Raw genomic sequence first — 17,732 nt, 5'->3', positions numbered from 1 at the left:
TAAATATTACTTCTATGTGACAATCGAGTAATTTTAGAATGTAAGACATGAAATTAAGGAAGGGAAAAATAATGATTACAGTTCATGGAACAATCCCCAGATAATATGTATTTATTTCCAAATTTGACCAAGTAATCAATTGATCAATGAAAACAATAATCATTGGAGAAATAATTGGAGGAAAGAGTGAAAAAAATAATCTTAGGCATAATCAAAGAGTAAAAAATTTGAGTTATAAGTCTATTTTCCTAACCATCAGAAGAATTTATACTTGAACAATTTAAAATTTATATAAAGAAATGAATATATGCCTCACTGCCTAGAACTACCAAAGGAAGAAATTGTGCACTCCATTTTGGACTATACTTGCCAACTGCACTATGAACTGAGTCGAAGATCCCTTAGGTCAGTATTCAAACTTCTTCCATGTTACAATTACTTTCCCAGCAGAAACCCTCAGTTTTATCTGTACGAAGTCTCTAAGGTAGGATCTTACAGCTAAGAAACAGGTTGAGCATAGAATAATGTCTCTCCATATGTCTTGCTCAACCTTATTATCTTCTTTAGGTATTTCAAGAAGCCAGCTTGATCCTGGGAAGAAGTATGAAAAATAACAATTTAACTCCCATACTTCTCACATAACCCTGCCTTATGCTGGATCTTTTTGGTGACATGAAAACTGTCACCCAAATGCTCTCTTTTTCCTCATAATTTAGTAGGCACTTTTATACTCACTATTCTACTTAATCTTCAGTAAACTGTGAGATGTATATTGCTCTCTCCAATTTACAGGAAAGTAAACTGAGTCCTAGGCAGACTAAATGACCTCAGTAAGGCCTGCAAGCTAGCAGAGTGGCCAGATGTGCTGCCCCACTTTTCCTACAGTAAACTATTTCTTTTATAACATAAAACGCAGAATTTTATTTCTGAATCCAAGTAATGAGATCGTTAATAACCATTTAAAATTTACCAGTATTGACCCATATCCTGAGTAACATTGTAAAACAAGTGAAATTTTACTTTCATGCCCAATTCTTTTCTCAATATTTCTCTGTCCGAGGCATCTGGGGCCTTCACTCTACTAATTGAATTTAAACCCTCTGTGAAGTCAGCTTTCATGGGTGCAGTTGTAGGCTCTAAATAATTTTGAATAGTCTTTCAGTTCTTTACTATTATCTTGCTTATACTCCTAATATAATGAGATCATTTATTAAAAGTACAGAATTTCTACATTGACATACAACATTAAATAGTCTAAATACTGTATAGTTTTTCTCTACAGGACAACAGCTGCTCAGTCTTATTACATTCATCTGTAATTCAGTTACTAGATATGTTACTTCTTATAGGAAATGTCTGTCTTAAAGGAGGCCTTCTGGCAAGAATGCGTTTCCTCATGCTGATATAAAAGTGTGTATGTGTGTGTGTGCATACATGAGCATTTTATTAAAAGATCTGGTCTAAAGCTAGCACCTCTGCTTATTTTTACTCTCTAGATGTGCTATGGAATCTCCCCAAGTAGCATTTGAATATTAAAATAAATTGCCCTCACTAACTCACAGGCCATTTCTGGTGATAAAATTAAATGGCCTTTTGGAAGTTATACAATAAATAAGCATGTTTCCAGTATTATAGAGAAATTATTATAATAATTAAGTTTTCTTATATTAAAGGAGGTCAGAGAAAGATAAAGTTTTGTTAACCAGGGCAGTTCCAAGTCTTTTAGCCACATTGGTCAAGTTATGTGTATTCAATCCACTGAAAATGTGTAATACGAAGTGTGAGCCAATTTCATGCACAGTTTCATTGCTATCAAAGACTTGAGGTGATGCATCTGAATTGTTTGAAATCTCAAGATATGTTCTTAACTGTTATTCCAAGGAAATACCTAAATGAACAAAATATAGCTTTAATAAATTCACTTTCTTTTTTTTTATTAAGGAGTTACTTAAAAGTGTTAAGCCTAGATCTGATTCAAAGGAACTAAAATCCTGTGAAAGATGTCAACTGTTTTAATTACAGTAATGTTCTTGTTTAGTAGAATGATATGATTTCCATGATGACATGCATGTTTTCCTGACTTAATGCTTTATTTCATCTCTGATATTTTCAGGACCTATGGCAATTTGATTTTTTATTAAAATATGCATTCATCATTCACACTGATTCCCCTTTTGTAATAGCATTAACTCATCGGCTCAAACTTATTTCTGGGTCTTTTCTTCATATAATTTTTACAGTGAGAAAAAGCGTAATACATTTGTGTTTATTTCTGAAAGCACTCATATTCTGTTGTGATAAACAATTTTTTATTAATTTGGATAATCCATTATAATGCAATTTTGGAACTTATTGAAAACATGTATTTATATTTAAATGAATCATGAACACTTTTGAAGCATTATTTAATGTTCTGTTTTTCGTTCATGTCAAGGGACCCAATGAATCAAGGGGTATTTCTGTGAAACTCATTGAAATTATAGAACAGTTTTACTTCAGGGGTTTGTAAAAACACTCTCCCATTAATAAAAGAAAGATATAAGTAGCAGGATAAATTTGTAAAATCTTCAAGCATCTCATTAAGCACAGTTTTCCAAAATATTAAATGAGCTAAGAAATGAATAAAAGTGATTTCCTTGAAGTGCATTCATAATTTTAAGTATCTAATCAGCATTTCTAGCAACAATAATTTCAAAGTAGGTTACCAGTCACATTAAAACTTCTAATTCTGAATTTATGATCACAATTTCATGGTGTTTTATGGTAATAATTGTTATTAAATGTTTCAAATACTAACATACGGCTTTGTTTACCTGTCTCTTCACATACTAACTAGAAGCCATTTTCCCCGTTTCCAAAAAGAGCCTTAAGGTATCACATACTTGAATCATGATTGGCCAAGCTTATTGTTATGCTATGTAATAATAGATTAATTACATTTTGTGCTTGTGGCTATAGCATTGGTTGGAGGTAACATATCACACAGTTTCTCAGCTATCCTTAAAGTTATTTTTAAATTCCATGACTTGTTAATACTTTTGAGGAGGTTTATAAGTTTAATTAAATGATGGTCTTTTAATTTGGCTAAATTTATCTCAAGCAGGTTCCAAACATAACACTTAAAATCCCTCAAACCCATCCTGAGATTTACAGAATCAAAATTTCTGAGGATGGCGACCTAGGAATTTAACTTGTACTCTCCAGGCAGTTCTTATGCATACTCCGTGGAAGAAACACCAATTTAAGAGCATCAGGACCATACTGTCATATGTATATAATGTATCTAAATTAAATAACATCTAGATAAACAGCTGACAACGGATTAGGAATGTAAAATCAATTTTTGGTTTAAAGGATGTCTGTGTGTGTGTGTGTGTTCATTTCTGTGTTATGCTATTTTTTGCCTTTTGTTTTCTATTATATTAAAATTCATGTGCAAGTCACATTATATAACTAAGACTGTATACATTTATCCAATGTTAAAACTAACGTGGATCTCAACTGTTGTGAAAGGTATAAATTCAAATAATGTTATTTATTTTCATGGGGTATTTTGGGAAGCAGTCTAGATTAACAATCTAAAGAACAGCAGGAGAAGGAAGCAGTCTTGCAGAAAAGTAGGTGATGAGTTTATTTAACATGCTTTTATTGTAAACTACAAAATTCTAGATGACTGGATATATCAGAGAGCAAACCAAGTCAAAAAAAGACTCTGTTCTCCTAGGATTTATGTTCTTTCTAAACCATATATGTATGAATGGGTTTGTAAAACAGATTCTTGGTTAGAATGTGGGTGTGTTTTTATAGGATGACAGATGACAAGCAGGCATAGACAAAGAAAATGAGATTTTAGTGCTCTTGAGAAAAGGAAATAGGCAAAGAGGTAAAATGTACTTTATTTTTAAAATGTTGAGCATTTTCAAGACAGTGAAATCTAAGATCTAAACATTATCAGCATATATTTCAAAAACTACTGAAGTTGTTATATAATGACCTTTAGAGATGGAACAAGTTTTAATATGTAATCCTGAAGCATCCATTTAGCTTGTATCAGATTATTGCACTTAAGGAAATCCATTAGGACAATCCATTTATGGTAGAAATCCTAAAAGAAAAGAGGAAAGAGCTCTTTCCTTGCAAAGATAGAAGAAAGAGAAAAAAGCAACAAAAAATTTGAACTTAGTGGATAGAGAACTAAATATAAATAATTAAGCTTAAAAAGTAAGGGTATCATTGAGGTATGAAAGGTGAGCTGATCTTGCTGACGCAACGTGTGTCCTGAACTTACTTAGAATAATCTGTACCCTTTGTTGATGGAATAATCACAACATTAGCTAAGAGATTGTCAAAGTAATATCATAAAAGTATATTTTTGTCTTACTGTGCTGCTCTAGTCAGTGATACTATGTCATGCTACCTTATGATTTACAGAAAATATATTGATAAGAATGCTAAAGTTTAAACTTAATGATGGGAACTTGGCCAATTTTTTAATGCATTGATCTTTATCAAAACATGACAATTCTTAAAATTTTTATCTTAAAATTTCAGAGCAAAATCTAACTCTTGTCCTTTAGAGCAAAACCTTAATATACAAATTATGAATGCTAGTTATTTGTTATGATTTTACTTTTTTCCCATAATACACACTTATTTAAATGCTACTTGCTTAGATAATAATTCATACCAGACAAATATTTATTATTTGTATCCACATCTATCAAGTTTCGGAATGTCAAATACTCTTCAAGTTCAACTATTTTAACTAAAGTTATGCCATCCTTATAATTACTGCTATTTTGATATCTTGTCATGTGTGCATTATTAGTGAGCTTTTTTTATATGCATATTGTATACATTAGCCCTTGTGAGAGATTTCTACCATGGTTGGCTGTAATTTCTTATTAAAATGAATAGCTCAAGAAAATGAGGCAGAGTAAAAGGTTAGGTTACTAATTAAGATGCTCACTGTTGTGCAGTTCCTCAAAGTTAATGCAGAGTATGTGTTTTTACCTGATGACTGGGGAATTATTTAAACAGAACAGCTGCAAAAGGCAAGGCCTGGCAGCATTTATGCTGAGATTATCTATTTTAATTGGAAATGCAATTCATTTGAATATTTCACCACATAATTCCATTCGTATGAACTAGACATTCACATGTACACATACCCAGTGATCTAAAGGGAAGCAATAATAGTTGCTGTAGATTGGATGCAAACTATGTGTCACAGTCTACTAAATGCTTTACACATATTTTCTGTAACCCTTACAAAAATGCCTTAGGGTCTAAAATATTGTTTGATTTTTCCAGAAGAGGAAACTGAGGCTTCTTTTCTCAATATCATAGAGTTAAGGTTTGCATTCATCAGGTCTCTGAGACTGAAGTCTATAGTTATCTTTACATTACTCTTTCTCATTGTCAATTAGAGTTTGGTAATACCATATGACACATAATGTCCTTTTCTGCAAATTGATCTTTGAATGGCAATTTTAAGGTCAACACTGGCTTTGTGGGAAGGATGGTCATATTATTGTGAACAAGAGATGCACGCCCTTGCATTTAAGAAGAGAGCAGTGTATTCTTACTCAATATTCTCTTCCCAGCTGTTTACCTCTTTCCTGTCAGCCTCCTTCAGCATTTCTTCAGAGGTCATTTAAGACTGAAATACTTGCTGATTCTCCTTCCCTTCCATCAAATAGGAATGTTTGGAAGTGCTTTTTACTACACTGGAAAAAGAGCACATTTTTAAGTGTCATGAATTCAATGAAACATGTCAGTGAGTTTTATTGATGACTAATATTGAATGTCTTTATATATAATCATGGGAATACAGAATACTAATATTAAAATAGTATTTACACAAGAAACAAATATTTAATGAGGTTTAAATTATGTGCTAGACCTTTTATTAGGTGGTGGGTATATGATGCTCTACAGTAATAAATATGGCTCATACCCTCAGAAAGCCTAGAGTTTTGGGGAGGTACTTTGCAAGTATATAATTACTCTGTGTCAGCTTGAACTTTATATGCTGTAGGCAGCAAGTGAAGTATCACATTGTCAATCTTCCCTCGGTAATGTCATTATAAACTTGATATTGGTTTCAGCATAATTAGGCATTATGCGTAATGAACCAAGATTCTTCTAAATTGAAGTAGACATGACCTTAAGAATTTTCATAAGTAACAGAACACTAATATGTTTTATATATCTGATGGCTAAAAATAATGGTTTCTATACCAATGTTTATTCAAAAACTTCTACGTTTTTTTGTTTTTGTTAAGAGCACAAATAGAATGACTTAGAGTCTCTTCATTCTATGTAAAAGTTGTAGGGCTGTTTCTAAGGAGAGAACAGCTATGGTCTTATAAATATTATTAATTAAAATTATTTCTAATTTAATCTGATGAATAGCAGAAACAAAACACATTGATTGACACCATAATGGTATTATTTTAATTTCATAGTAGAGTTGTTTACTATCTAAATGTTCTTTAGCTTTTTAAAATACTTTTATCTGGAGTTGTAATTGTTTCAAAGAGCACAAGAACTTTCTGAATCTTGTTTTAAAAATTGCTATTGAAATTTTTTTAAAAGAAAAAGTTGAAGAAAATTTGTCACCATTGTTTAAACTAACAAACTAAATATTTCTACTTTTTAAACTTTTCCCTCAGCTACCAGTGTTCCATTTGCAAAGAAGTGCGGTTGCAATGAAAGCTTAATTACACTTTTAGAACTCCTATTTTTGTTTGTTTGGTTGGTTTTTGCTTATTTTACTTTAAGTTCTAGGATACAGGTGCGAAACGTGCAGGTTTGTTATGTAGGCATACAATGTGCCATGGGGGTTTGCTGCACCTATCAACTTGTGAGCTAGGTTTTAAGGCCTGCATGCATTAGGTATTTATACTAATGCTCTCCCTCCCCTTGTCCCCCACCCCCCAACAGACCCCAGTATGTGATGTTCCCCTTGCTGTATCCATGTGTAGAACTCCTATTTTTTTATATTAACTTAGAATTACACAGCATTCACATTACAGTCAAAAATAGAATTCCATTCTGTGAATTTTGATACAGAACATTTCTACTTGGAGATCTATTTGGGTCACTCAAAATCAGCCTTTTCTTCTTATTTTTTTTTCTCTTAAATTGTTGCACAAAAGAAGTTTTACCTTTTGGAGTTTTCAAGCTTATATACTCAAATTGTGGATATTAAGGCCAATGTCTTCTAATTCATTAGTCCCCAACTTTTTGGCATCAAGGATGGGTTTTGTGGAAGACAATTTTCCACTGGCAGAAGGAAAGGGAGGAAGGAGATGGTTTTGGGATGAAACTGTTCCACCTCAGATCATCAGGAATGTCTTAGATTATCATAAGGAGCACACAATCTAGATCCCTCGTATGTGCAGTTCACAATGAGATTTGCATTCCTGTAAGAATCTAATGCTGCCACTGGTCTTACTGTAGGCAGAGCTCAGGCGGTATTGCTGTCTGGTTACTTCCTGCTATGTGGCTAGGTTCCTAACAGGCCGTGGAGGGGTACTGGTCCATGGCCTGGGAGTTGGGGACCCCCGTTCTAAAAAACTCACTGATTTTAAGGGAAAGTTAATTTTCAAAGACATTTTTTTCCTCTCATATATTGTGTCATATTTATTATGTGTATAAATAATTGCTCATATCTGGAAATGAAATTGTTTCCAAATTATTTGTATTTGGAATGCAATGTTTGCAAACTGGTAATCTACTTACCAAGTATGTGCTGCTATATATGCATATTAGTAGATTTTATTTATGTAAGACTAAAAGAGGGATTGAATGAATATTCTCAACAAGTAAACGTTATTTCACAAATATGGTGGTTAGCTTTAGCTATTTTTACTGACATATAATAGGAGTGTCTCAAATAACAATCATTTTATTAATATAATTAATACTAATTTTGGATCTTGCATCTTTGTACAGAGTAAAAGTTAGACAACTCTCCCTGTCTTTAATTCCCATAAGTTCCTATGAGGTAGCCATGTAAAACATACTTTAAAGGTTAATATTCTGATGTTTTTCAAATTCTTGAAAATTGAGTAATTGGTAATTGAGGCTTCCTCAACTACTAAATGCTAAGTGTCTAAGCTCATCAAAACAGAGGATATTGAAATATTTACTTAATGATATGATCAGTATTCACCTCTAAAGTACATTTTTTAAGCTTTTTAAATCTCATTTTTAGATCCTCAGGTTGAAGGAGAATAAGAGGCCCCCTTCTATAGGCACATGTGAAAATCTCCAAGAGGAAGTATAATTTGAGAGTCACTGTCTAAAGGACTTGCATTATACAGGCTTATATAAATGTTCTAGCATAAGTAAATGCTGAGTAAATAACGTGTTGGTTATATAAATAACTGACTAATTGATTTTTGCCCCAATATCTCTGTAATAATCAATTCAACAACTTAATCCTAAACTTATTGAGAACCTAACATATGCTAACACTGGGATCTGTGTTGTGTACCAAAACTGAAAGGATCCTGGAACTGAAAACCTAGTTAATGAGGCCAACAAACAAAACATACACAGACACACACACACAGACACACTCTTATATAATCTAAAAATGTGTTAGCTTTTATAAGGTAATATAAAAATATATTCATAAAAGAGAATAAAAAGAATTTTAAATAAAATTCAGGGAATGTCTCAATCATCTCCTAATGTTAAATCTGAAACCAGGAAAGTATTAGCCTACTGAATACCAAGAAAATGTATAAATATCCTAAATTCCATGTAGGGATTTAGAAAATTCAGGGTAATAAAAGAATGCAGAAGCCTGATAAATAAGATGCCATGTAGGACTAGATGAGAGGAGAGTGGCAGTGAGATAACTCACAGCCTGGGACTATCCAAATGCAATGAAATGTTGCTGCAGGGTATTATACAGAGGAGTGATATAAATTGATTTATATAGAAACAGTCATCTAGCCACTGTGGAAAAGAATTGCAACATAAATTTGGAAGTGTAGGAACCAGAGCATGTGTGCAGAAGTTCAGGGGAGAGATGGTGGCAACCTGGGTAAATGGAGGGCAGGGGAATGGAAAGTATTAGAACTGATGATCCATTTCATGGTTTATTGGATATTAGGGGTGGGACAAGAGGAGGAAATAGAGTAGAAAATTCTCAAGGGTCCAGATGGAGCTTTCTAGGACATTGGGATATATCTGGAGATGGCTGTTTTTGTCTGAGTAGATTCTGTGGTCATAAGATTGATTAAACAGTCTGGACAGGTGATTCTGCAAAGACCAAAACTGCAAATATAGTAGTTCCCTTTGGTGCCCTGTATTGTGATTTGCTTTTAATAGTTTCCTTCTTTCCATAATGTCTAAAAGCACCCTAATTTTTATTTAATTTCTACTTTAAAAAAAAATTATTGGATCTCTGCCCTACACATGCTATTGAAGTAAAAGAGGTAGTTGGAGAATGTGAAAAGGAAGTGAATTCCCTTTAATTAAAATCAATCCCTAAAGTGAAATATCTATTTCCTTCCCCCTTATTTATACATATCATTAGTCTAGTATTAAATAACTATCTCTCCACCATATGATACATACTTTGACACATTCCTCTTAGACAAAAATAAGTGAAAAGCAAAAACATGAGACTCAAGAGGTTCCTTTTCTCCTGACAGTCGGAATTCAATCACTTCTTTCAAGTGTGTTTAGGAGGTTTAGGAGCTACTTTGGAAAGAATGAATGTCACCATTTGAAAGTCTCTGCTTGACCTAGAGAAATATATACATAGGAAAAAAATGCACCAGCTGAAACTTTTTAAAATGATCTTTCCACAACAAATGGGCATCTTCTCATTCATGATGACAGCCTTTCTCAGTTCTTAACACAAAAACAATATTTTATCTACCTGTTTAGTAGGATTAGCATACAACAGTTATGAATTATATGTTTATATATCATATACCTATATTGTAATATATTGATGGAATGTCTCTTTGATTTATATTTATAATCTAATGTTAATATGTTTTACACTTAAAACAGATGTCATATAATAGGTAGGATTATGGAACTACTTATACGGAGAACTTTGTCCTGATCCTGAGTCCTCCACCCAATACATAGTCGGGAGATGTTTACCAACCATCTTAAAATTTTCTGAAACTCAGAGGTTCTTATTTGTATAATATGATAGACAGTATTTCACAAGTTTAGTTTTTAGCTGTGGCACACAATTAAGAAAACTTGGATCACTTGAGGTCAAGAGTTCGTGACCAGTCTGGCCAGCATAGTGAAACCCTGTCTCTACTAAAAATACAAAAATTAGCTGGGCGCGATGGCATGCGCCTGTAATCCCACCTACTCAGGAGGCTGAGGCAGGAGAATCGCTTAAACCCGGAAGGCGGAGGTTGCAGTGTGCCCAGATGGCAGCACTGTACTCCAGCCTGGTGATAGAGTCTCCATCTTAAAAAAAAAGAAAAAGAAAAAACTCATAACTTATAGAATTTGTCTTATTTATATTCATATGAATGCAGGACAGGCAAGCTCCAAAAATCAAGGCTTAGTCCTGGAGGGTTCTTGACTTCACCCATGAAAGAATTCTAAAGCAAGCTACAGATGTTAAATAGCAAATTTTACTGAAGCAGCAGTGGACAGCAGCACCTCCTTGAGAAAGGAGGCTACCCTATATGCAGTTTTCACAGAACTGCCTCTCAGAAGCAGTGTTGCGCTTATATTTATACCCACTTTTAATTATTTTCAAATTAAAGGGTGATTTATGCAAAATTTTCTAGAATGAGAGTGGTAACTTCCTGGTTGTCAGGTTGTTGGCATAGAAAGGGGCAGTAATTTTCAGGGATTGCCCTGGCAATGGTAAACTGACATGGCACGTGTCTTCAATGGGGAGGCGCTTCTGCCCTGGACTTGTTTTTGTTAGTCTTGAATTTGGTCTAGTGCCCGAGCCCCACCTGGGCAGTAGAGTTCCACCTCCCAGCTCAGTGTGATGCTAAATCATAGGTTACATTCATTCAACAATGTTTGTTTTCAGTGCCCACTATATTCCAGGTAGTATTTAAGCAGCTGGCTCCCCAACAATGAACAAGACAAATGATATTCCCCTTCTCATGAAATGTACATCCTAGAGGCAGAAAATAATTAAAAAATAAAAATTTCTGATAAATAATTTCAGAAATCTGTGAGATGGAGAGAAAATGAACAAGAAAATTTGATAAGAAAGTGAATGGAGTGGGACGAGATGGTGATTGAATTCAGATTGACTGATTAAGAGGGCCTCTGTGAGATAAGAACTGAGCCCGGCCTTGGAAGATGGAACCCGTCTTGCAAAGACATATAGGCAGAGGGAAGTGCAGCAATCAAGGCAAAGCCTTCTCTGCAGAAAGCATAAGCTTGATATGTTCAAAAAGCACAGAAGATGGGAAACTGTAGTTTACTTAGCAAGCAGTAGAGTTGTAGGAGATGAGATGATGCATATATTTGATAGGTTATTTGCTGTGATTTAACAAACAGCTATTCATGAATAGCTGAATGTATTTAGCTACTTGTATTTCTGTGAATGTAAATACATATAACAAAGGTAATCTAACTAGGGTGCTCGTTGCACATTTGCTTGCACCTTCCTTGAAACATACCTGCTTAGCTCCCACTAAAGAGAAAAACCTTTTTGAAACACAAATGATTAAGATATTATTCTAATAATAATGCTGAAATATTATAATGTATTTATAAACAACTAATTTGCCAACTTTAATACTTAACCATTTTAAGTGAAAAATTATATGACATACATCACAACTGTTAGTACAATGTAGTTTGAAATATAGGCTTGAAAATTAGTAATTTTAAGGCTTTGAGATGGTCACAAAACACAGAATCTCAAAGCAGAATTATTTCAACATTTCCATCACATTTAATTCTGTACTTCATCTGTTTTTGAAATGTAAAAACCAGCCACAAGATAGGCAGGCATAATTCTTAGCATAAGGCTATATTAAATGCAAATTGATCTGTCTACCATATTTGATATCCTGTTAAAGAGAGTACATTATTTAAATAACCAATGATGTGCACATTGAGGTATCATAAAAACAGTTCAGAAGTAAAATAAAAATCTGATGTCATTGTATGTCCTGAGTGCATTTTAGTTTTAATGGAATGTGTATGAGAAAAATAATAGTGGGGAAGACACATAAAGTGATCATTGTTACCATCATAGCTTTAAATAGCAAAATAACATATAAAGCTTAACTATCGCATTAAACTACATTTTATTTGTTGCCTTCCAGTCATAAAAATGAATCTGTGTCATATATTTCAACAGAAGGCACTTAACACGAGGAAGTCATTACAGAGGAGTAATGTTAGAAGATGATAACGCAACTCAAAGTGAACACTCACAGTCAGCCCTTACCAAATTTGAGTCTGGGGAGAAGGAAAGGAGTTAACAGGGCCACAATTCAGGAGCAAGGGCCACATGGAGGAAGAAGACACCTGAGGGTTTGGCAGCTGCCTCATCAGGCTGGATCTGCAATCAGGAAGGACAGACCACGTGGCGAGATCTGCAACCCAGAGGATTTAAAGCCACTGCCAGCAATACATGGAACCAAAGAAGAGGGAGCAAATAGATTTACTCTCCCTCTCCTTTTGCTCCCAGTCTCACTTGAGTGCCTTCTATTGGCCAGAACTAACTGGAAGCAGGTGGGCATTGAAGCCCAGAAAATGTAATTGGCAGGTTTCAACTCCTTGAGATAAGAGCAGAGCAGAGTTGAAAACAGACATAGATCTGAGAGCAAACAGGAACATGACATGCATGTATGTCAGTTACAGAGACATAAATGCAGCTTTGGAGAAAAAACTGATCTGAGAACCTTGACTTCCTTTTATAATTAAAGTCAAATGCCCTCATGAATTCTCAGTGTCGGCCCAATCAGGTAGATTCTTTCTGATTGTTAAAGAAAAATAACACAACATCTAATGTGAAATGACAACCTGAAGTCTGAATTTCCTCAACTAATTTAAAATTCTAAATGTCATTTTAATCATTTAGTATTATTTCCAAGTGTGAAAAGATTATTTGAATCCTCTCATTTTCTCCCCTGCTTCTTTGAATGCTCAAAAATTCCCAAATACTCCGAATACAGTCTCCTTTAAAGTGGACATGTTGCATTTACATTAAGAATTGCATTTTATAAAAATGAACATTCATGGCATTTATTAGGTAATTTATTTGGCATAATACAGTCTGAAAGATTTTCTAGCACAGTTTTAGACAAAATGAACACTGGCAAAGTTTTATGTGATTAAAAAAAGCAAATTGCACTAGACAAATGTAAATAGATATGATTACAGCTTGGTCTAAGTATATGATTGTTATGAGCAAAACTTAAAATGGAGCTAAAGATAATGCATCTCTACCTCGGGCATCCTCCTTCTCTAATCTCATATTGTCTGTTCTCTCTTTTCATGATACTCAGGTAAGATACATTATTTATTGGCCCCCCTCCTCCGTCTTCTCTGTTTCCTTGTTTCTCTGGGCTTTATACACGGTTTCTACTTAGGAGCTGAAATACTCATTTCTCTCCCTTCAAATTATCATAAAAATATTTCTCCCAATTGAAACCCAGACTTTCTTGGCTATGACTGACTATTTTAAAGCTCTGAGGAATAAAACATGTATAGTTAACAGCCTTAACAGGGTTTTATCTCTAGTTACAACAGCATTTAAACATACAGTTTATATAACTATGGCAGGTAAATTTTGTTGTTAAATTTGAGTAAGGCACAGACCTGTGGAAGAAAGAAGACATAAATTGTTCTTTTGAACCCCCAGAAGTATAATATTGTGAGAAATATTGATTTATGAAAATAAGTTTTTCTATCAACACTAAAGTAAGTAAATAAAGATTGTGATTTATCACAGCAAATACAGTTCTGTTTTATAACTGGAAATGTACTTTTTTTTCCCTAAAATAATTATCAACAATCTAATAGAATTACAAAAACAGTTATTGTAGAAATTTTCAGGCTCAAACAAATTCCTGTAGGTTCTAAACACTGATACATCTGTCTCTTTCTCTGGGTTACATCAGTATAAGAATATGCCCTGTACTTAAGAATATGAGACAATTTTCACTAGATCTGTTTTGTTTTTAAATCTGTGTTGTTTCCAATCTATTTAAAAATAAAACAATATGATATATGTATTTGAGTTAAATATCGATCATGACCTATGTGTTTTATTGATATGATGCATAATGCAAAAAAAGTAAGAAATAGTACGTGCTGTTGCATTAGTGTGAACAAGGTTAATCTAGGAAAGTTACCTGTTACATGTGTAAATGGAATTATATCTTGCACTGCTTTCCTTCCATTAACTATACAGGGAAGTCAGTGTACAGGGTGAAACTGGCCTGCTTGTAGTGAATTGTTGGTTTCCAAACCATATTCCACTGATTGTTAGGACTTCAAATATTATGGTTTGATTTTCATTATTTGAAACATACTTAACAAAACAGAAACACAACCATAATACATATTCAGTTACATAAATTAACTTCAACTCTTTGAAGATCCACAAAGAAATAAACTTGTGCTGCCATGCTAATTAATTGTTGAATACTCCATGGATTCAATTCTCTTTTTTTTATATCTGTGCATATGTTTTACTTTTCTGTAAAAAAAAAAAAAAAAAAAAAAAAAAAATACTGTTGATTACAAAGTCCTAGCTTTGCACTTTTAAAAACACAGTCTCAGGAATAGGCCTTTAGAAAAATTGCACAATATAGTACGATCATAAAATGTTTAAGACATGCAAATTTCATGTATTTGGTATGTGATCTGGTCACAAAATAATATATTTTTATACCGCAAAGGAACCTGATAATTTAAAAGATGTTTCTATCTCATTATAGATAATCTTGCTTGGAATAGAAGACCCAGTATGACCCAACAATTTCACCCTTAGGCATATACCAGAGAGAAATGCAAACATCCATCCACACAAAAAACTTGTACATACATGCTTATATATGTATTATTCTTTACAGTCAAAAGTGGTGGCAACTTTGTGAATAGCTACAAAGTGGTAAATTTTCTATTTACCAAATAGAAATGCAAACATATATTCACACAAAATCTTGTTCATGCATGCTCGTACGTGTATGATTCTTAATAGCCAGAAAGTGGTAACAACCAAAATGTCAACTGATGAATGGCTAAATAAAATCTGCTATATCCAAATAATGAAATATTATTTTATACTAAAAATGAATGAAGTGCCAATACACGCTATTACATGGATGAACATTAGAGACAGTATCAAAGTGAAAGAAGCTAGTCGCAAAAGATCACCTGTTGTTTGGTACTATTGATGCGAAATGTTCAGAATAAGCAAATATATAGAGACATAAAGTAGATTAGCAATTGCCTAGGGCTTACTGGGGGAAGGGATCAGAGGCATAACCCAGGAGGAAAATGGTACTGATAGCTAATGAGTACAGGCTTTCTGTGAGTGGTAACTAGGTTAGAGGTTCTAAAATTAGATTATGCTGATAATTGCCCAATTTTGGAAGTATAGTAAACATTAAATTACACTTTAAAGAAGTAAACTTTATAGCATACAAAGTATAGCTTTGATTTTTTGTTAAAAATCAAATTATATGCCGGGCGCGGTGGCTCAAGCCTATAATCCCAGCACTTTGGGAGGCCGAGACGGGCGGATCACGAGGTCAGGAGATCGAGACCATCCTGGCTAACACAGTAAAACCCCGTCCACTAAAAAATACAAAAAAAACTAGCCAGGCGAGGTGGCGGGAGGCTGTAGTCCCAGCTACTCCTTGGGAGGCTAAGGCAGGAGAATGGCCTAAACCCGGGAGGCGGAGCTTGCAGTGAGCCGAGATCGGGCTACTGCACTCCAGCCTGGGCGACAGAGCGAGACTCTTGTCTCAAAAAAAAAATCAAATTATAGATTATCAGCTATGAGTCTTTTGAAAAGGCTTATTTTAAAAAATGTAAAATATGTCAACAGTTATTGAAAAATATTAAGCTCAAAGCATAACAATATGTTCCGAAGAGGTTTAAAGCAATGAATAAAATGTGATCCTTTCCAAATATTCATTATACAGTTGAATAAAGGGCACACAATTTTGACTTTGCAAAATACGGGAAAAAATATTGAAAAATGTCTGCTAAAGGAAAATGATTCTAATTGTCAGGAAGAAAGACTAGAATTTTTTTTTTTCTTTAATGAATCATCTGTGAAGTGAGAAAGAACCTATATATCCAGGCATAAATAAATCAAACCACGAGAAAGACATTTAAAAAAACAGAAGTCCAGCCTGTCAAATGTGATTGAGGCATCACTGAATAAATCCATGGCAGACACGAATGAAGAGCAAGTGGATGCCCAGGCCTGCCGGATTCTACTGGTAAGATGAAAACTGGTAAGAAGTGAAACTGAATTTACTAGCCATCTAAGCAATTATAGTCACAGATTATTTTGTGACAAACAACAAGGATGATACAAGAATCTCAATAAAAAGGACTCCAAGGAACCCTGACACTTAACAGGAAAATAATCTGATGAAAGATAGACAATAATATTTTAAATTCTGAAATGCCTTTCTACTCAGCAAAAGCAATGGGAGTGCCACTTTCTTTTCAGCTCTCAAAATAATAATGATCATGTGTAGTTTCTGAACTTAACAGGCCTGAGAGATCTGTAGCTTGGAAAAATAAATGTTCCTTTTTGGAAAAATGGTTAATAATTTTAAGTGAACAGTTCTGTTTTATAGAAATATTCAGGCTGGGCGCAGTGGCTCAGGCCTGTAATCCCAGCACTTCGGAACGCCGAGGCGGGTGGATCATAAGGTCAGGAGATCAAGACTATCCTGGCTAACATGGTTAAACCTCATCTTTAGTAAAAATACAAAAAATTAGCCAGGCGTGGTGGCGGGCCCCTATAATCCCAGCTACTCAGGAGGCTGAAGTAGGAGTATAGCGTGAACTCAGGAGGTGGAGCTTGCAGTGAGCTGAGATCCTGCCACTGTACTCCAGCGTGGGCGACAGACTGAGACTCCATCTCAAAAATAAAATAAAATAATAAATAAATAAATATTCAAATTAAGATTTAAATCTACTTATTTCAAGGAACATTTACACTTGTTGAAAGTGAAAAAGAAAAGAAAATTATAACTGAAGAATGCAAGCACCTTTAAATTATCAGGTCCAAAGAGACACTGGAATGAAACAGCAGCCATGTCTCACTTCCACCTTGAGCTAAATAATCACCTCAAAGCCACCTGCTATGTGACTACACCAGGTAGCCACAAAACATCAATGCTGGACATTATAACTACTACGCTGTAGTTCAACAATACATATCCAATAAATAATCGATGTTATTTCTGTAAATCAGTGAGAATTTCTGACAAACAACTTTTGTAATCACTTTTCTCATTCCTCAGATTTTTTAAAAAAATAAAAATCTTGAGCCTTTTCTTGGTTCTCCCAGAGCACTCCCCAAGGCAACTTGGAAGTGTGTCCATGACAGCTGTCCTCAACCTTAGCCCAAATAAACACTCTATGTTAATTTTGCCTCAGCTTCTTCATTCAACAAAATAAAGTTCTTTAACTGTTGGCCAAACGCTGGCCACCTTATGAATAAGTGGTTATAAGATAGGCTTTTGGTGACAAAAGTAAAAAGAACCTTACGGAGT

At 34.1% G+C, this 17,732-nt stretch overlaps 1 protein-coding gene across 6 annotated transcripts in view; it reads left to right on the top strand.

Annotated features, from left to right (window-relative positions):
• SGCZ (sarcoglycan zeta) overlaps window positions 1–17,732 on the top strand; it is a 1,206,077-nt gene that overhangs the window by 887,069 nt on the left and 301,276 nt on the right. For 2 of the 6 annotated variants that reach the window (XM_030937796.1, XM_030937794.1), the window contains exon 3: window positions 7,263–7,267. The exons of the other annotated variants lie outside the window; for them this stretch is intronic. In XM_030937796.1, coding sequence (XP_030793656.1) covers window positions 7,263–7,267 — 5 coding nt within the window. The remainder of the gene's footprint in view (window positions 1–7,262; window positions 7,268–17,732) is intronic. 6 annotated transcript variants of the gene reach the window in all.

This window comes from Rhinopithecus roxellana, chromosome 9 (assembly GCF_007565055.1).
Source record: "Rhinopithecus roxellana isolate Shanxi Qingling chromosome 9, ASM756505v1, whole genome shotgun sequence".
NCBI lineage: Eukaryota > Metazoa > Chordata > Mammalia > Primates > Cercopithecidae > Rhinopithecus > Rhinopithecus roxellana.
The sequence above is the reverse complement of the archived record's forward strand: the minus strand, read 5'-3'. Positions and strand labels throughout refer to the sequence as shown.